General features: G+C 39.7%; 4 protein-coding genes and 1 pseudogene across 5 annotated transcripts in view; 3 read left to right on the top strand and 2 right to left on the bottom strand.

Moving 5' to 3' along the window:
- The window catches only part of LOC110057377 (serologically defined colon cancer antigen 8 homolog), a 25,188-nt gene extending 15,861 nt beyond the window's left edge, over window positions 1-9,327 (top strand). Inside the window, exons 11-21 of one of the 2 annotated variants that reach the window (XM_020763963.2) lie at window positions 90-190; window positions 1,478-1,616; window positions 2,148-2,300; window positions 2,432-2,497; window positions 2,601-2,669; window positions 2,822-2,938; window positions 3,679-3,807; window positions 4,980-5,112; window positions 6,967-7,084; window positions 8,016-8,178; window positions 8,817-9,327. In XM_020763963.2, the coding sequence (XP_020619622.2) occupies window positions 90-190; window positions 1,478-1,616; window positions 2,148-2,300; window positions 2,432-2,497; window positions 2,601-2,669; window positions 2,822-2,938; window positions 3,679-3,807; window positions 4,980-5,112; window positions 6,967-7,084; window positions 8,016-8,178; window positions 8,817-9,017 (1,389 nt within the window). In that variant the 3' untranslated portion in view covers window positions 9,018-9,327. Of the gene's footprint in view, window positions 1-89; window positions 191-1,477; window positions 1,617-2,147; window positions 2,301-2,431; window positions 2,498-2,600; window positions 2,670-2,821; window positions 2,939-3,678; window positions 3,808-4,916; window positions 5,113-6,966; window positions 7,085-8,015; window positions 8,179-8,816 lie in introns of both variants that reach the window. The other variant, XM_089291156.1, reaches the window with a different exon arrangement.
- Window positions 9,246-18,780, bottom strand: LOC149110738 (uncharacterized). Its single transcript, XM_089291243.1, has 3 exons — window positions 18,624-18,780; window positions 10,274-10,561; window positions 9,246-9,848 (listed from the first exon to the last, which is right to left on the bottom strand). The coding sequence occupies exons 1-3, from the start codon at window positions 18,714-18,716 to the stop codon at window positions 9,591-9,593; spliced, it is 639 nt and encodes a 212-aa protein (XP_089147369.1). The 5' UTR covers window positions 18,717-18,780; the 3' UTR covers window positions 9,246-9,590.
- On the top strand, window positions 11,499-13,176 carry LOC149110739 (uncharacterized; annotated as a pseudogene).
- On the top strand, window positions 13,197-17,016 carry LOC110057423 (uncharacterized). Its single transcript, XM_089291226.1, has 7 exons — window positions 13,197-13,315; window positions 13,529-13,862; window positions 14,463-14,495; window positions 14,671-14,742; window positions 14,861-14,933; window positions 15,111-15,182; window positions 15,344-17,016. Exons 1-7 carry the CDS (start codon window positions 13,225-13,227, stop codon window positions 15,473-15,475), a joined length of 807 nt encoding a protein of 268 aa, XP_089147352.1. The 5' UTR covers window positions 13,197-13,224; the 3' UTR covers window positions 15,476-17,016.
- Window positions 15,445-16,917, bottom strand: LOC110057381 (uncharacterized). The gene is made up of 3 exons (XM_089291218.1): window positions 16,800-16,917; window positions 16,516-16,637; window positions 15,445-16,305 (listed from the first exon to the last, which is right to left on the bottom strand). The coding sequence occupies exons 1-3, from the start codon at window positions 16,855-16,857 to the stop codon at window positions 15,556-15,558; spliced, it is 930 nt and encodes a 309-aa protein (XP_089147344.1). The 5' UTR covers window positions 16,858-16,917; the 3' UTR covers window positions 15,445-15,555.

Genomic DNA, 18,780 nt, shown 5'->3' with positions numbered 1-18,780 from the left:
CTCTCTAACTAGCATGATAACAAATGTGAGAAAAACAATCAAGAAGAATTTGCATGTCGATAACTATATCTGTGCTTATTTTTTGGTAGCGAAGCCAGCCAGCCCTGTGCGTCAAGTGTGGACACCAAACTGCTGTGCTGTTCAATTCACACAGTGAAGCTGCCATAGATACCATTAATCAACTGACAAAGTAAGAACGAAACCGTCCGTGATTATCTCAGGGCATTCGTTATTTGACGTCACATCACCGAAATTCTAAATTCAAGACTACTGAGCTTGTAACTTCGTTCGTTTAACAATGTTCTCTGGCCAATTACAACAGCCTTCCTCAACCTGATATGAAATCAAGAAACTAAATGTTATCCAAAGCAACACTGCTATACCTTCAGATTATGCTTACAAGTTAGAAATGATGACTGAAGATTTCCAATGTGAAATCTAATGCTATTGGTAGCAAAATCTGTTGTTCTTCTAGCAGATTTTTTTGGCCGCCATGTTGTTGTGCCAAGTGGTACACCAAAATTGGAACCACGTCTCAATGTTGTTCTTTGTTCTATCGAGAGAAGGTGAAGGGTGAGAGAGTTAATCTCCCATATGGGTCTCATTCCTACGGTTATCCTTCTAAATGTGCCCATATTGCCTACCGTAAACATCGACTGATAAGCCGCACTCGCAGAAAAGCTGCACTCCGAGTTTAACAACTCAAATTTCGGAAAAAAAGTTCGTGGAAAGAAATCAAGGTAATCCACAAGTAGAGTCTTGAGAAAGATTCTTTTCATGTACATTTCTTGATTTATTGAATGTAAACCCGTGTAAACTACTCAAACTGAAACCCTTACCTATAATTTTAGTTTCTGCAGTAGTATGGAAATGATGTCTACCGACTTTGACATATATTTGATTTTTCTCTAGTATTTTTCAACCAGATTTTTTATTATTATTATTATTATTATTATTATTATTATTATTATTCCTGTCAGTTTTTCAATACAACAACAAGAACTCTTTCGTTTTTTCGTTCATAGCCTAGTAGCCAGGCGTTAACGGTTTTGGTATCTCTATAAAGTAGAGATATGTTCTATAATTACATAGAGATACTAAAATTGTACAAACAGTTAAGACGATATAGACACTTTAAGGCTATGTTCACACTTGGTTTGCGAGCACAGTGCCCGAGTACGTTTTTCGCTAGGCACTGATGTGAACACACCGTTTTTCCAAGCACTCGACCTTGAACTCGGTCACTAAATGGTACTTGAAGTGCCCAGCGTCTGAACGCTACACTATTTTGTGTCGGTGTCCAGGCACCTGTCTCCCGACTTCAGAAATCCCGGAAGGGTCTAAAAATAGCCAATCCTGTGACACGAATGTTACTCACGTGGACAGCTCGGGGAGTCAGTTAATCATTACTACCTTTCCCCAGTACCAGCTTGGCAACGTAAGAGTAAGTCATGATGTGTCATTAATCTGTACTTAGGGAGAGAGATGACCTGATGAATACGCTGACTGGTCAGAAGGCGGTACTAGCTGAAGTCCGTCAACGAGAGTTTGAAGCTTATAACCAAGTGAAGAAGAGTTGTCACATGGTGGAGCAGGCTCAGTTGGAAAAAGCAGAGGTACACCTTATCGGTGTACGTTATTCTGTACTAGAATGCATCAGTGTTGCATCCGTTGTTAACTGATAACGATATTTACAAAGTTCATTTTCTCTCAAAGTGCTTCTCTCCAACCATGAGTTAAATGGGTACCGGTGAATTATTGGGGCAATCTGACGGAGTGACAGAATGCTGGGAAACCCGACAGGCTGCTCTAGAGGGAGTAGTAAATCCTCCTAGCCGCTTAATGCGACAGACACGGGAGTTAAGCGCCAAGAGCTATGAGCCTGTTGAGCTTATTAGACTAAAGAGACGAGTCCTCGTGCTAAACCAGTCCTGTTTCTTGTCATTTTTTATGTAAATCAAGCTTTTAATTAGAATTTTTTTAGTGTTTTTTTATTAGAAATGTTTTCGCACAAAACACTCATTTTGAAACAGAGGAAAAAGGAAACATGACCGGAATGGTCCACTGTGTTTTCACACAAACTGACATAATTAAATCAGGCCTGCGTATGTAGATTTGGGTGTCACGGAGTTCCGTCCTGTCCCCAGGCAATAATCCATGTACGGCAACTGAAAGAAGATTTACAAAAGGAGCGAGAACGACATGATAACTACATGAAATCATCCAGCGAGAAAATGGAGAAGGAGCGAGAGAAGGTGCGCGAGGCATGCCGAGAGGAGGTCAGCGGCCTTGTTAAGCAGGTATGTTTCAAGACTAGAAATGTAGGTTCGCGATGGGTATGAAGAAGGTATGATTTTTAAAAGCTCTTGACCGGAAGAGTTACTGAGTATTTTATTCTTTTAAAATTACGTTTTGCTTTTTCTAAATGCAGTTAGAATCATCAAGTGAGGCTCGTTCGGCATTAGAAAACCAGCTGGAACGACTCACACGAGATAAGGTTTGTGTGAACCAGTCTTTTTTTGTTTATTGTTTCCAGTTTTGCTGTGTTGAAAAGTAGTTATTTTGTTTGTTGTTGATTTAGTGTTATTATTTTATGTCAGGTCGACCTCATGGCTGAGCTGGAACAGGCAAAAAGTCAAATAATGGCGCATGCGTCTTTAATAACGCAGGTCAGTTTACATCGTGACAAGTAGAGTACAGCGTCCCACCTTCACTTGCTCGTAACGCAATCTTATCGATAGAACATACTGCGTGACGGGCCAAAAGGCGGCTTAATAATAGTGCACTCGCTTGTGATTTAAAACTTTTGTTCTCTCACCAGGCTGGTGACAACGTGCAGAAAGAACTGGAACAAACGCAGACGAAGCTGTCGATGACCTCACAGGAATTAAGCTCACTTAAAACAACAGCTCAGCAAGCTCAGAGAGAAAGAGAACAGGTCAGTAAACACAGCCATCAGCCGACCCTTGTTGACTTGTTCTCAAGAAAGTGGGTCCGCAATGTGTACGCTCATTCATCATGATCGTGAAAGGACTGCAAGGTCAAAAAATTGCGTGCAAAGTGTGCGATTTTCCATATTTGATGTTATTTGAATGTATCCACTTTCAGAAATAAAGGAAACAAGAAAACGACGGATATCTAGGGTATCTCTTAGAGGATTTTTGGTATACTTGGAAATTTACTCACCAAAACGTTCAAACTGACATAATTTCGTTGTAAACCACTGACCACAGAGTACCAAACAATCTAGCGTTATTAATAATGGTAATAGGACTGAGTGGAGTCCAGTTCGGTCTGTAACCATACGAGTGATTAACAAAATCGGACGACCGCGAAGCGGGAGTCCGATTTGTTAATCACGAGTATGATTACAGACTGAATTGGACGACACGATGTCCTGTTACCAATTAATCAAAACTATGACAAAATTCGAAAAACGAACAAACCATCGATTGATCGCTGAACGATTAAACGTCGCTATGAATGCTGAAAAACACAGCAGTTTACTCAACAAAGTGCACCGCAACAGCTCCCTCAAAATGACGCGTACTGTCCAATTACAAGCATGACGCGTATACACTGTCCAATTAATGCTCAAATCGGGCTGCTGATAGCCAATCACGTTCGAGAATTTTGTTACAGTTTTGATTAAATACATATTTGCCTGTGTCTGTTCAGGAGAAAACGCGCTTAACAAGCGAAATGGAAGGCCTTCGACGGCGCCTTCAAGAAGCTGAACACTGCTGGATGGAATGTAAAGAGGACTGCATCAGACTTACTGAGAGATTAAATAATGCAGAACGGGAGGTAGGTTAAATGCTCAGGCTTGTCATCCTCTTCAGCTTCTCGATAGTATATTTTCGCTGTACAGTCGAGCCTCCACTGACGACCACCTCTCTACAACGGCCACATTCTTTGGTCCCGGCGGACGGTGCATACATTCACTCTTATTTTAACCTCTCTACGACGGCCACCTCTCCACAACAGAAACGGCCACTAAAACCCGTCCCAAGTGCCAAAAATTTTCCAGTCGATAGATTTTTTAATTTTTGCGGCAGTCAGATAATGAGCTACTTGTGTCAGAAATGCCAAAAAATTGGAGTTCACCGACTTCGTTTCAGAGATAAAGCGTGTGGAAAACTACCCTGATTTTGAAAAATTGGCGCACGTAATTCAGCATGCTCTACAGGGGTTTATAATTAAAAATATCGAAGGTGAGTCAATGGAGGCAAACGATCTTAGTCATATTTTGTAGAAGTGAGTCTGTTTCGTAAATAATTCCAAATGTTACCAACGTTTTCACAAAACTTAACCCCTCAAGAGTCATTTGAAACCGTCGCACAGATAAACAAGAGCTAAAAAGAACGGAACCCGATGGGGCATTTTGCAAAAAAAATCAAACTTCTAGTCGATAGATTTTCTTCATTTTTTTCGCTAAACATAGAAAATCGGTAGAGAAAAATGGTTCATCAAACGAAAAATAGGGGTCACCGAACGTCCAAGATCGTTAAATCCGGGAAAAGCTATAGCAATGGCCATCTGCCCTATCATTGTTCATTTTATCACTTAGCACGCGCGCTCGTGAATGACGTGGCGTGTGAATTTGCGTGCGCAGTAATTAAGGATGCGCAGAAACTATTAGCGCGAACGTCCTGAATCAACGACCGACGAACGGTGTAGACAAAACCCATTTTTTTTTATTGGAAATGGTCACCAAACTTATCCGTGCCGCGCGTCGTTGGTCTGTTTCTGTGAAGTTTTTACTGACATATTTTCCTTTATATACGCTAAAATATACATGTTTGAAAACAACAGAAAAAAATATGTTGCACCCCCGAAAAACCGCGAGTGCCATATTACACCCCTACCTACCCATACCCACCTCTCAACAACAGCCACTTTCCTCTCTCCTCAAGGTGGCCGTTGTGGAGAGGTTCGACTGTGTAAGCATGATGGTGTTACCGATCTCCTTTATGCAGGTTAAAAGCGCTTTAGCTGCGAAGGAAAAGCTGGAGAAAACAAGAGGTGAAGACATGGAACGTGTCAGAAAACAAAACAAGCAAAGGGAAGAAAAACTTGCCAAGTTATTACAAGAAACGGAGGCGAGGCACAGTGAGTTTACTTGTAATCTTTCACGATGGCTTTCTCTGTTGGATCATACCAACCGTGAGATCGCGCCTTGTATGGACCATACGTGCTCATAACCGTAGCAGCATCGCGCCTTATGCCATCACAGTAGGAACTTAAACGAAACTAACGGTGTTTATTTTCTTACAGAGTACTTAGTTTACTGTCTTTTTATTCTTTTGAAAGAGACATCTGAAAAAACTTAGCCTTAACTCTTAAAGTTTGCTTTTATTTTACAGCCCGTCAAATCCTTGTTACCTTTAATTTTATTACTATCTTTTACTTAAATTAACGTTTTTCTAGGAGTTTTCCTCAATTTGAGGGTAGCATTGTACATTAAAAAATATATATATATATTTTAATTCTTGACATAGCCGCTTTAAGGTGGCTGAACACAGTTTTTGATACCTGTGTTTCATTCACCTTTTTCTTTAAAATCCTTGATCCCTCGGTCGCCAAACATGGCAGCAAGCAAGTTAACAACAAGAACTTTGTTTTTTTTTTTTTTCTATGGTTAAGCTGACGTATGTGCCGTTGCCATGGCAACATGAATAAATATAAACAGGCCTTTAAAATCGGTTTTGTTTATTTGTAGAAAATCTAGTCATTAGTTTTTCTTTATAATTTGCATGCAACAAGCTTGTAACAATTCTCACAAGTTAACACCATTTTGCTAACAATTTAACAGAGAAATCTTTAATAATCCCTTGTTGAAGGGTCGCTGGAATATCTAGAATTTCCTTTGTTAAAGTTCAATTATTTTCAATACTCCAGTTACTTATTTCCTAAAGTAATTTTGTGCCAAATTTCGTGAAATGCTGATGAGTGGTTCTTGAGAAATAGGGTATTTCCAAGAGTGCAATTTTTCATTCAATCGCAATTTTTTGACTTACTACGCATGCGCTGCATTTAACTGGGTTCTTTCGGTAACAAAGAAAAAGCTGATAATTGCTGGGTTCTTTGCAGCGTTACCTTTTCTAACATATCTTTGTAATAAAAGACTAAAGCCATCAGTACACTGCGTTCAATTATAGAGAAAAATAGCATAGATAGTGTGGGTGTTGAGTAAATAAAATGATCGCTCTATTGACGGCATGTTTGTTTTTTGCAATCCTTGTGCGCGCACTGAATTGTATCAGCAAAAGCAAGCGGGAAAACTGTGTTCGGCCACCTTAAGGTGGCTCCCTATGGTTTTACGATCGTGCGAGCGCTGAGAAAGTAATCTGCGCGCGCTCAAAGGAAAACGTCAGTGTTTTTCGATATTTTATTACGTCAACACGAGCACAAAAAGCAAAACTGACAGTGAATTTTCTCGCGTTTCCTTCGGTGAAATTCCGTAAAATTTGGCAGATTGGTAGAAAATATTTTACTTTAGTCGGAGCTCGTTTTTTCAGGGAAATCTATAAGACCAGTTTTTTTGCAGCGGTATAAAAGACAAATTTGAAAATGTCGAAAAAACTGCTTTCACAACCCCTAATTTTTTCGTGTTTAAAATTCGTATCCCGCTGGAAGCGATGTGATGTAAAAATTTTGGAAGATTTCACCGAAGGAAATTCATGAAAATCACAAATAAACCATAAAAACAGTAAAAAACACATTTTTAGGAGGCATTTATTATCTAAGACTAAATCCCAAAATTTTAACAGATGATAGCAAAACACTATTTAATCATTGCTTATTACATGTAGTAAGTTTGAGAGGACTAGGTGTAAAAGCGAATGCAAAAACAGCATTCAAAACATAACACTTGCGCGCGCAACGTCATAAATGATTACCCTATGGAGCCACCTTAAATACATTCACAATTTGTCATACGACTGTGTTCTTATGCTCCTAAAGCCCAGCTCAGAACTGAACTGCAACAGATGCTGGAAGCAGAAATTCAAGTGTGCAACCGGATGAAGGACGAATGCAAAAAACTAACTCAACAGCTGCAAGATTCTGCTGAAAAATCAAGGTAGACTTCACTGGGGTAACTTGTGAAGATATAATATTGTACTCATGTACATACATACTACCAAGGCATGGTTATACTGGTTAAGGTATTGTTTACGGATGATCCCGTCGTGCTGTAAGAACAGAGTGCCATGCGCCACAAGGCGCCATTACAGGATCAATATTGAGTCAGTTTGTATGACATCTGACACCGGAAAACCTTGCAAAGATCTGGCTACTGGAGGAATAAAGCGATGAAAAAGAATAAAACCACACCCATCCGCTCCCCTTCCCTTCCCTACCCTCCCTTTCCCTCCCCTACCCTCCCCTTCCCTCCCCTTCCTTCCCCTCCCCTCTAAGAGATGTGATTTACGATCTCTTCAATTTTCAACGTTATTCTCGCAATGTTAAGATCAAGTTCATATATGGCTGGAAAACCGCACACCTAGAGCTGTAAATTAAACTTTAGTCCAGGGGTTTACCAAAGAAAGATAGGATATTTGCTTAATTTGGTTTTGAACATTTCAATCTAATATCTGAGTTCCTATCCTCTGTTTTTGTTGACTTGATTTATGAACTTCCCTAGACAAACCCTTTCTAATTGAACATGTCTACCAGGTTCATAGTTACCAATTACCGGTTACCAGTTACCATAAATAAGCAAACAAACAAATACGGCATTTACAGTTAAAAAACCCAATAGATATTGCCAACCTTAAGCCACGCTTAGATACACTTGGTCTTCACCGCATATATTTTTTCCCTCTTCCGGCCCCTGTCTCCTCACAGAGTGCCAGGTACAAAGTAAGGTACCATTTACCTTTAATCCACCTGTTGTGAATAACATAATTTTTTCATCTAAACCGCTGTGAATATTGCCTCGGAGATAACGCTCTATCGTAGCGACCACCCTGGGAAGATTAAAGATTCTTTTTCTTTTTGTCGAAATTTAGAGACGCCAACCACGAATGCAACAAAATGAAGAAAAAATTAGAGGAATCCATGGCGCAAAGACGGGCCCTTGAGGCAGAGAGCGCGAAAAAGGACAAACACTTACACGAAATATCATCAAGACTCAAACATAGCGACGAGAACGCCCGTAAGCAAGTCGACCAGGTAATACGGGCCTTATTCACTTCATCACGGCGTAGCTTTATTTATAAGCGGTTAACTAGTGTTGCCCTCCCCCTCCCGCAGAAGGGATGATGCAACTTCCATCGTAGACAGCCCGTGAAAGGTTACCTTTCCCCACCCCCGCCTTATTCACTTCATCAAGGCGTAGATTTATTTATAAGCGGTTAGTTAGTGTTGCCCTCCCCCTCCCGCAGAAGGGATGATGCAACTTCCATCGCAGACAGCCCATGAGAGGTTACCTTTCCCCACCCCCGTGATATTTCGTCGAGTTCTCCTAACCACCCTTGAGTGTCTTTGAAGTTGTCGCCCAGGAAAGCAAAATGCACTAGTTAGCCGATGAGCAAGTCTGTATATGGTTGCTTACTTGCAGGCTGACAATACCAAACTGATAACGACACTCGATCCTTCGACTTATTCATCTCAAAAATATGAATTTTGAGATGGAACAACCATTTTTAGTGCGTGATTTGAAGACACAGTCACCTTTTTCACAATGCTACACGTATAGGAATGGTAGCATTGGTTTCTCCATGACGACATGCAACGTCACTTGAGTGAGAAAGCTGGGTCGTCATGTAATCTTTCACTTGTATATCAGTTTGATTTTGTTTCTTGAACAGATGTGCCAGTTGTTGGCCTCAAGAAACAACTTGATGAAAGAAAGGAAAATTCTTTGTCAAGAGGTCGAATTCTTGAGAAAACAGTGGATGTCAAAGACGCCTTCCGAACCCGTGACACCTGCCATTGAAACTGCAAGTAACGTCAGTGCCGAAAATGATGACAACGGTCACGTAAACGACGAAAAAGAGCGTGATGCGTGACACCCACTGACTCTGACACTGACGTGTTGTGACTCTTATGGGGATTAACCACGCGTCAAAAAAATTACCACACTGTAAATTGAACGACATATCTTATTTTACTTTTTATCGACCATCACAAGTGGTCGATTGTTTCTAACATAGTAGAGTATTTTTATCACTATTATCTCTTTTATATTCTGATCTTATTTGTTTTTTCCTTGACAACTGTACAAAAGAGATACTATATTTGTATATGTATATTTTTAATGTTATTTTCTCTTAAAAAGAGAGGTAATTACAACAGTAAAAAGCTATGAAATGGTGAGAATTGTTTTACAGTAATTCACTTTGCTTACAAAGTGTTCCACGGCATGATACCAGCAAACACTTTGACATCAGTTTGTCGCTCATATAACGGACTTGTCATGTGCTTACAACTACATACAGAACATGCGGCATGGCTAAGTTGAATTATAACTGAAAACAATTATGGCGACTTCATCTCGAATATCATCTATTTAATACAGTTTTTTTCAACAAAAACAAACAAACAAACAAACAAACAAAAAATGCGTAACGTCCTTCACCATCTTAGATGTTGATTCTACAGCACCGATACACATATTTAACCATGTCTTCTTCATAATTGCTGGCCAATTTCAACAAAAAGCTCTGCAGAAACTCGCCTGGATTGCAGCGTACCCACTGACGATCAAGATACTGGATCGCACCGTTGGCTTTCGGAGCCCAGCCAGTTCTCTGGTTCGTGCAGTGAAGGGCAAGGTTTTCAAATCTGTCCAGCACTTCCATGGTGTTACCATTGAGGTTGGAGTATTCGTCGTCGATGTTCTAATGGACAAAAGAAAGTTATAACAGGTAGCCAGTAAGTGCCGAAACAGTCGACCCGGAGTTGCTGTGAAAATGTGCCGTGATGGCGTAACACTTTTTTAAATACTCGCACTATTGGCATGCATGATAAAAATCGGAAACTTTACGAGAACTTCAACGGAAACACTGAATGGGCAATAAACGGTCACTGTTCCCGTTACTGTTTCCTCAACAATGATTGTGTAAAAAGAAATTCGACTTTCCTTCCCTTCAGTGTTCTTGCTAGTTTGCTACGTTTTGAAACTTGCCGTGCCTAAAACTACATTCGATGTCTTCGAGTACCCCCACCCCCCGCCCCCTCCGGGTGCGCAGCGCAAGCCTAAACAAATTGACAGCACAACTACCAGCGAAGGCTGAGAAGGAACTTCATGTACCAGTCCACTTACCGTGACCTCAGCCTCCAGCTGTCTGAGCTTGTCCCTATATCTCTTTATCACAAGGTCCTTTGTGTAGATCTCGTCTTTAAGGTTGACCATCTTACTGTTTAGCAAAGTCTCTAAGTTCTGAAACTGCGATCGTTCAGCTTTGGAATCAAGCTTGGCTGACAGCTGGTCGATCTCGGCTGTCTGTCTCTGTATCTTCCTTTCGAAAGAGGTGATTTGACGTTCCATGTCGGAGAGTTTAACGGAAAACGACATCAGAGCCCCTAAAGCGGAACTTTGTGAGGCCTGCCGCTGATAAAATGTAAGAAGCGACACATGAGTTAAAAAGCCACTCGAATCGGAGGTCCATAAGTTCATATTCACCCGGCATAGTCAATCGAACCCAATCGAGCTGAATTTCAACCGAACTCTATCCAACTAAATCTATGGACTGAGTTCGGCAATCGATCGAAATCGAACTCACACAAAACAATTAGCGGTGGCGAATGGTCCTTCAAAAACCATGGGTCTCGCAAAATTTTCGCCGAATTTCACGTGTCTCGCAGTCTCGATTTTTCTCACAAAGCTGTCTCGCTGTCTCGATTTTTTTCAAAGCTAAGAAAGTCGCGAAGTACCGATTTATTGTTGTTATATATTTTTTATAAAGTTAAATGACATCACAACATCTTAGAACCTGAACGTCTTTAAAACACTTTAAAGTCTCGGTCTCGCAATTAGAGAAATCAAAATGTCTCGGGCTCGTAAAGAAAAACGCTAATCTCGTCCCCTCGTCTCGCATTTACCATTCGCCACCCCTATAATTAGACAATCGAACTCAATCGAACGTTTGATTTCCGAACTCTTGAGTTTTGTGAAACTGTTGTTGAAAATCAATAACAAGTTTTTCGAGGCTCGACTTTCTTGGGTAGAACAAGTGTTTTTCGTGTTTTTGAGACCACATAACATTATCTTTGTTGAAGTGATTTCAATCACCGAACGCAATCACAGAATCTAGTGGATTGAGTTGGGTTCGATTTGTTCAATTGAGTTCGATTCACCTTTTCGGCGTTAGATTTCACGTGTAGTGTCACGTGATTTATGATGTAAACAAAGCGGGAAAGTTCGGACATTCTAGTCAACCACGCACTACACGTGTACGAAGTTTTCAACTTCGTCAACTTCCTGTTACTACTAATATAATTTTCCCTCTGCCTTAAGTCTTTGAACGTAGAATAGTTTCAGCTTCAAAATGGCAGAAAAAAAGAATAAAAGCGACTTCAACGCCATGAATGTGGCAGAACTTAAAAAATATTTGCAGGAACGTGGCGTTTCAGTAAGCGGTTATTTGAAAACTTCGCTCGTGGAAAACGCTTCCGCAGTGGAAAGAATGGTTTTGCCAGTGGATCCAAACTTCGAAAAAGATCAAACCACTGATGCTGACAAATTAATAATTCATGACATGCTAATTCCCAATCCATTTTCCCCGAAGACCGTGAACAACTTCAACTCGTAGCCGCCGTTTGGGTTGTACGACATTTTTAAGACCTTTCAACTACTTGATTTACCACTCCACCGATTACGACAAACAAGGACTCGCCGCTTACAAGTCATTTGAAGATTATCGTTTATTCGATGATGGTTACGGAGAATCTTTATTAACTTCTCAGTTGAATCAAGAGGGTGTTCATGTATATGTAGCCAAAGTGCGGTCCTTCATGAAAATCAAAACGGATGACGGAAAGGAGCACTACGATCTCTGGTTTATTCTCGAGGGTAGAGGCACAAACCGAGGCAGCGTTCTTCAGGCACGATGCAAGTGTAAAGGTGGTAGAGATGGGGGATGCAAGCACATTGCGGCCGCCATGTATGCCCTGGACGACTTATTAAACTCTCGAGGCAAAGACAGTGTAACCAGTGCCCCATGCGTCTGGGTTAAAAGACCGAGAGCAAATACCCAAGCGTGCGAAGTAAAAGATTTGGTTATCAAAAAAGGTAAAAAGCCCTCCCACAAAAAAAAGAAAACGCAAACACACGTTCTCCCAAAATACTGAAAAAGATGTCCGTGCTCCTGAAGACACTAATCCACCAGATGACAAGTACCTAAGACGATTTACCCAAAAGATGTGCCAATTAAAAAGTGATACACCGGTTACCTTGCCCTTGTTCAAAAATCTTTATTGTAGTCCGAAAGCAGACACCGGTCTCGACGAGGAACCTGCCGAATCAACTGATAACAAGGCTGAGACTGGTATTATGAAGTCTAAATTAACATAGGTCATGAGAAATCATTCCAACATTTCAACTGAAGAAGTTGTGAGTTTGTTGTCCTTCAGTGATGCAGAAAGGGAGCATGTTGACAGCACCACTTCAAAGCAATGGCAATGTGAGGACTGGTATTTACACAAGGCAGGCTTCATAACAGCTTCAAAGTACAAAAGGGTCTTCACCAGGTAGGCGACACTTGACAAGAATAAAGAAGAAAATGTCACCAAATTGGTAGAAGATATTGCATTGGCCAAGAGACCGCACATGCATTCCCAGCAACAGGAAATAGAACCACAAAATGCCAGGGAGTGGGGGCTATTCCATGAAGAGAGTGCTCGCAGCGTGTTGCTAGCCATACCCACCACAAACTGGAACCGGTCTCGAAACGCTTTCTTATTTCAAAGTCGAAACCTTTTCTTGGTGCTAGTCTGGATAATATTCAGCAATGTCAGTGTTCTGATGGTTGTCCAAACAAAGTTGTAGAATATAAATGCCCCTGGAAACACAGAGATCTGCACCCAAAAGAAGCTTTCCTAACCCCAGAAATTGGTGGGATCATAAATGGAAAAGAGTTTGCTTTGGAGCCTACTTCACGGTACTGCTTCAAACTTCAGCTTCAGATGTTTGTCAGTGAGCTGACCTTCAATGTCTTGGTTGTGTGAACCACAAAAGGAATCTTCACTGTTGAGGTGCCCTACAACCCAAGCTTCATGTTTAATGTATGTGCAAAACTGGAAAAGTTTTGGAACAGTCTGGTCTTACCCTTTATGATGGCTGAAATTTCCAGGACAGTATTTCAAGGTATATATATAGACTTTTCTCTATTTTTCAAATGCAACTATCCGTATGTTCTAGTCACAAACACTGATCAATTCAACAAGACAATGTATAGTAAACTTTAGAGGTACTTAAACAATAATTTGTGTAATCAATTTGTTCTGTCATGTCATAGTTGTTTTATGTTTGGAAGTTCATGCATTGTGGTAAGAATAGCTTTCCTTTTATTTTTTTTAGATTCATCACATGCACAGGAGGAATGCTCCTCTCAAGATACTAGATGTTCACAACAGACCATCATCTCTGCTCAGCAGCCCAGCTGTTATTCAGAGGTTAACAGTAGTTCACAAGTGACTGGCCATGAAGCAGATACCAGCACTTTCCAAGGCACCAGTGCTAGCTGTTCCAAGCAGACAGCTGTTCACGAGGTTATTGATTTATCACAGTACAATACCCCTTCCATGCCTCCAGACAGCGTTGAACTTTCTCGACTTCAAATCTACAAGGCAGATGTGCAAACTGTCCAACCAAAGGAAATGATCACTGACACAATAGTTTTGTTTCTGTTCAAGTGAGTATGGTTTGATTACGCTGTATGTATTTCTGGTTGCTTGTAGCATATAGCTACATTTTTTATTGTCACTTTGTGCCTCAGGGCCAATTGCCATGACAAAGGTTTATTATATGATTTTGTATTGTAGTTTCAGGCAACTACCCCAATGCATATATCCCATTGTCAGTACCTTTTTCTATACCACTTTATGTGTTAAACATCCTCAAGGTACAGATTTAAAATATACTCAAAGTTCAATTAGTTAAAGGTTGTATGCATACATAATTGACAATTGGTTTGAGAATTTAACTGCACATGTAATATATACATACACATGCTATTTACTAAGCAGCAATATTAATAATGTCTGTTATTTTACAGGCATTTACTGTTTGAGGTGACATCTAATTTTTCATTGCTTTCAGAATGGTTCGGCTAACATCTGCAGATAAGTTGTTTTTTTTTTTAAGAGAAACCTGCTGAACAGTGAATGTGTGTTCATTCCAATCAACAGAAGGTCAGAGACAATGAATACAGTGTGATACAAAATGTTATATGAAATAAAATAGTCTAATATTCAGAAGAGATCAATCTTCTTTCTATTTTTTTTTTTTCCAGCTTACATTGGCTCTTGGTTGTCTTAACCCCATGGTAAGCCTTAATTGTTTAAGACAGTGCAATTAGAGTTTGAGTTTGAACATGTTAATTGTTTAGTAGATAGCATCCTGGTTATAAAGTCCATTACTACGCACACTACTTAGAGAAGTGTTTCTTGTACACTGAATGTATATAACAATTGTATCAAAATGCCTTCTATTTTTACTAGGCACTTTCTGATACTGCACTCATTGACATGGAACATTAGAATAAGGCATGAAGAAATACACAATATCAACAGGTATTACTCTTATGTATAAATGCAGTAGCACCAAACAACTTTTAGCAATGTTCTTTTATTTGCTAGAATGGTAGTAAATTCCTTTTTGTACTTAGTAAAAATATTTTTTTTTGATTAGCTTCTTGGATCATCTATGTGTGGCCAGTGTTATTCCCTCCAGGACAAGCCAGCAGGCAAATCATGTGCTTAAGGTAACCTACCTGTGTACATGCAGTAACGATATGGGCCGGGGTTGTCCACTACTGTAATGACATTTACATGTAACCATCATTGACATGTCCATCAAGTATTGCAAGCTAATACCAAAAAGCCCAATGGTGTTAAGAACATTCTATCGATAATTTTCTGATAATTTTGTGATTTTTCAGGTACCACAACAGTTGAGAGGAAGCAACAACTGTGGATTTCACATGTTCATGTATATTGACCATTTTTTAAAGGTAAATGTGGGTATCATGGTTACAGCATGCAATTAAATCACCCTACAGATTTAGCAAATAATATCAAAAAAGATTAAAATTCTGTGTTTTATAAATCCCAGTTCTTTTGATAATGTTTTCACAGATTGAAGTAATGGGATTCATGTTGTATTATTCCATAGGATCTAAAGGAGTATGAAAGTGATCCAAATGAATATGTCAATGCTGAACATCAGTGGTTTGATCCCAAAGATGCTGAAACCAAGAGAACATTGACCAGGGCTTGTTTAGAGGCTTTATTTGTAAATAACTAAGAAAGGCAATTGTGGCTGTTAACAAAATTAGCATATAGTTGATGCACAGGCAGTGCAGTAGTGATCTACTTGTCTTTTGTTCAACATGCTTTTATGATTGATGGCTGCAAATTTACTATTATTGGACAGACAGTTACAGCAGAGCCAATGGATGGCTTACATGTAAGTGGAATAACTCCCCTAAAAAAATTAAAAGATTTCAGTCGTTTTATCATACGTTCAATATGAACCCTTGCAGCTGCCACTCGTCTTGTAGCAGTTGATGCTCGTGCAGAAATATTATTTTTCTGCATGATTGGCGGTACAATTAGTACAGTTTCATGTACTGCTAGATAATCCTGTATGTTAAAGCCTTTATCAGCCATTACAACATCGCCTGGCTGTAATTTTTCTAGAAAACCACTAACATTCACAATCTCCTTGTCACTGATACTTCCACTGTATAATTTTGACACAAAGTTGAAATGCAAAATAGGAGACATTGAAATAAGTAACTTAAATGTGTTTGCAGACTTGTATTGACTGTAGGTAGATCTTTGGCTGGATGGCTTACAAGGTTTTTCAACATAGAATTCAGTGCAACCTATTATTGCGCTTAAATTATTTAAAGACTTCTTTTTTAAGCAATTTGGTTTAGGCACCCCAATTAATTCCTCTTTAGTTGAGAAGGGTAAAAGAAAACTCAATTCCTTTTTAAATATTTTGCTTCCAGTTCCTGTGGTAATGCCAAATACATCACAAAGCATTTCCAAACTTGGATATCTTCTAAGTCTCACTAGAGCAAAGACAAATTGTTCTTTGGTTGACAACTTGGCCAGCTTTTGCCTTTTCTAAAAAAAAAAAATGTGTGTTACTTATATAACACCTATATGTAACACTGTTAACTTTCTTTAAAATAAGGAGTACAAAAGACTAGTTTGAATCCCAACATCTTGTTAGGAGCCATTTCTGTTACAATACATGATGGCAAAATCCTACTTCAACAGTTCATGTAACCAGAGAATATAGATACATGTATATGACATTAACCAGCTAATAACCTTCAAGTACTTGTCCTGGATCTTTCCTAACTTGGTTTTTCTTGAACCCTTCCACATGTTCATGCGTTGACTCTTTTCTTTAATTTCACTGTAAATGAGCTCAAGGCATTCTTTTGTCATACCTATAATATCAGTAAAAATATATGCATGAAAAAAAAAAAAAAAAAAAAAAGTCAAGTGACAAAATGATTGAGCTCTACGCACTATACCATACAAAGGCTAGGAGTATAGATGCTTAACTCAAGTGCGCTTGATTGTGACTTGTTTACAAAATAATTGTGTACCTGTGTATTGGTAGGTTTTCTCTGGGTCCATTACTTTCTCCATAAATGAAGTCTTCATCAGCTCGTCCCTACCTGAAGTCTGATTTAATAAGAGAATGTATAAAGACTAGAACTACATGTATGAGTTTAGTTTAAATTAGATTACAACTTGTTATGAAAATGAAAAGTGCAAACAGCGAGGAAAATATATACTCAGTTTTTAATAATGTTTCTCTAATTTGCGTGCTGCAATCGTTTAGTACTTTTTCATCAGTCTTTGTGTTGATTTGAGACTCGATCGGTTCAAGAAACTCGTCGGTTCGTTCTAGATTTTCTGGTTCGAATTCCTGCATGCTTTCCTCATCAGGCTCTCCTGAACTCGCCACTGGCTCTGAGGTCAGATTTAAAAGAGTCATGGCGGCGGAACGTTCTTCTTTAGATTTGCCAGTATGGCGATTAAGCGTCAGCAGGATTTTAGCCAGTGATCGTTCCAGACAAATTTTCTTGCTTCTCGCCTTGTCTGCCTCTCGCTCAGAAGATGCCTTTCGTTTACGATTCAGCCGCGACACCTAGGCAGTGTATAAAATATTAATTCAAGCGACAAACAGTGTTATAAAAGTACAAATAGATAAACTTACCCTTTCTTTCCTAGCAAGGGCAGATATAGGATCAGGATTCTCTTTTGTTGGACCATTTCCACCGACAAAATGTAGACTATAAATGTAACTGTCTTTCGTGCGCACGAACGAGTCACCGCGGTGACATGCTTTTATCCACTTTTGCCTTCTCTCGTTTTGTAACTGCGCCAGGAAAATGGAGGAACTTCACTGGATCGCCGTTTGGGTTTCTTTTCCACGATTCAGGGTATCGGGAATCGTTTTTACATGTACCAAAAGCACACCTTTTAGTCGTGACCATACTGTCAGAACACTACTTATCGCACACGTGGTTGACTTGAATGTCCAAACTTTCCCGGTTTAATTACATTCTAAGTCACGTGACACTACAGGTGAACTCAAACGCCGAAAAGGTGAAATGGAATTGCTTCGATTGCCGAGCTCAATGGAACTCAATACGGATTGAGTTCGACTGAGTTCGATTTGCGAACGTTCGATTGACTATGTCGGGTATTTCATACTAGTAAAAGTTTTACTACAGTAACGAAATACAACAGCGAAAAAGGAATATGCTCGCTTTCCCATTTCCCGGCCGGAATCTCTCATGTAGTAACGTGAAACGAATGATAAACAATGAAGAACCGCGAGTCATGTGGGGTGGACAAACTACCACAATTGAGATTTTAAAAAACAAACGGAAAAAAAAATTTACAGAGTACTGTCAATTCTTCATTTTGTCATAAACTCATAAACTATGGTAAGCAAAGTAGGAACTATGTTCTACGTGGTTTAATGTTTTTAAGGCCATTCTGTCCCTATTCAGTCAGTATAAGGGTAATAAAAGCCGAATCACTCGTAGCCTGCCATTTCGAAGAACAAACTGTACAAATAGTATTCGTAGCGCCATAATTTTTTTTGAGGGGAGGGGGGGGGGGGGGGGTGGGGTGATTCTCATTTATTTAATTCCTACAACGGAGGGAGGAAGAGTAAGTATTCTAATAGTGTGTATGTCTCTCTGATCAGACTTCTAGCCATACCAGAAGTAAGCGCCGGCCGATGGGCTATTAGGCTTGAACTCAGAGTTAACCTTACCTTAACTTGTACTCTATAGTGGTAACTTTAAAAAAGGCAAATCTACCACAGTCCACATCGTTATTTACTTTATTTATGTGGCATACAAAGACAACAATAGTGACCGCGGCTTCTACACGTCGCAGTTCCTACTCACCTTTAGTCTGGCCTTGCTGCTCGGCATTCCAAGTGAATTTTCAAAGATGAAAAACGCTGAAACGCACATTAATAGGACGGTGAAATCCGCCATCGTGCAGTTTCCAAATCTTCACTACAACAGTCGTGCTTTGTGTGTAGAGGAAATCAGATAGCTG

This window comes from Orbicella faveolata, unplaced genomic scaffold (genome assembly GCF_042242905.1).
Source record: "Orbicella faveolata isolate gen_17 unplaced genomic scaffold, um_ofav_v1 contig_24, whole genome shotgun sequence".
Classification (NCBI taxonomy): Eukaryota; Metazoa; Cnidaria; class Anthozoa; order Scleractinia; family Merulinidae; genus Orbicella; species Orbicella faveolata.
Note: the sequence above shows the minus strand (reverse complement) of the source record. Positions and strands in the feature narration are given on the sequence as shown.

What these genes read in the sequence shown, in the direction of transcription:
- LOC110057423 (XM_089291226.1), top strand. Translation starts at nt 13,225, where the DNA reads ATGTTTAATGTATGTGCAAAACTGGAAAAGTTTTGGAACAGTCTGGTC. An exon ending in TTCCAGGACAGTATTTCAAG is followed by an intron (nt 13,316 to 13,528) that starts GTATATATATAG and finishes TATTTTTTTTAG; the next exon opens with ATTCATCACATGCACAGGAG. An exon ending in ATAGTTTTGTTTCTGTTCAA is followed by an intron (nt 13,863 to 14,462) that starts GTGAGTATGGTT and finishes TTTTTTTTCCAG; the next exon opens with CTTACATTGGCTCTTGGTTG.
- LOC110057381 (XM_089291218.1), bottom strand. Translation starts at nt 16,857, where the DNA reads ATGAAGACTTCATTTATGGAGAAAGTAATGGACCCAGAGAAAACCTAC. An exon ending in GAAAACCTACCAATACACAG is followed by an intron (nt 16,638 to 16,799) that starts GTACACAATTAT and finishes CTGATATTATAG; the next exon opens with GTATGACAAAAGAATGCCTT. An exon ending in TCCAGGACAAGTACTTGAAG is followed by an intron (nt 16,306 to 16,515) that starts GTTATTAGCTGG and finishes TTTTTTTTTTAG; the next exon opens with AAAAGGCAAAAGCTGGCCAA.
- LOC149110738 (XM_089291243.1), bottom strand. Translation starts at nt 18,716, where the DNA reads ATGGCGGATTTCACCGTCCTATTAATGTGCGTTTCAGCGTTTTTCATC. An exon ending in GCAGCAAGGCCAGACTAAAG is followed by an intron (nt 10,562 to 18,623) that starts GTGAGTAGGAAC and finishes ACATTTTATCAG; the next exon opens with CGGCAGGCCTCACAAAGTTC. An exon ending in AGCTGGAGGCTGAGGTCACG is followed by an intron (nt 9,849 to 10,273) that starts GTAAGTGGACTG and finishes TTTGTCCATTAG; the next exon opens with AACATCGACGACGAATACTC.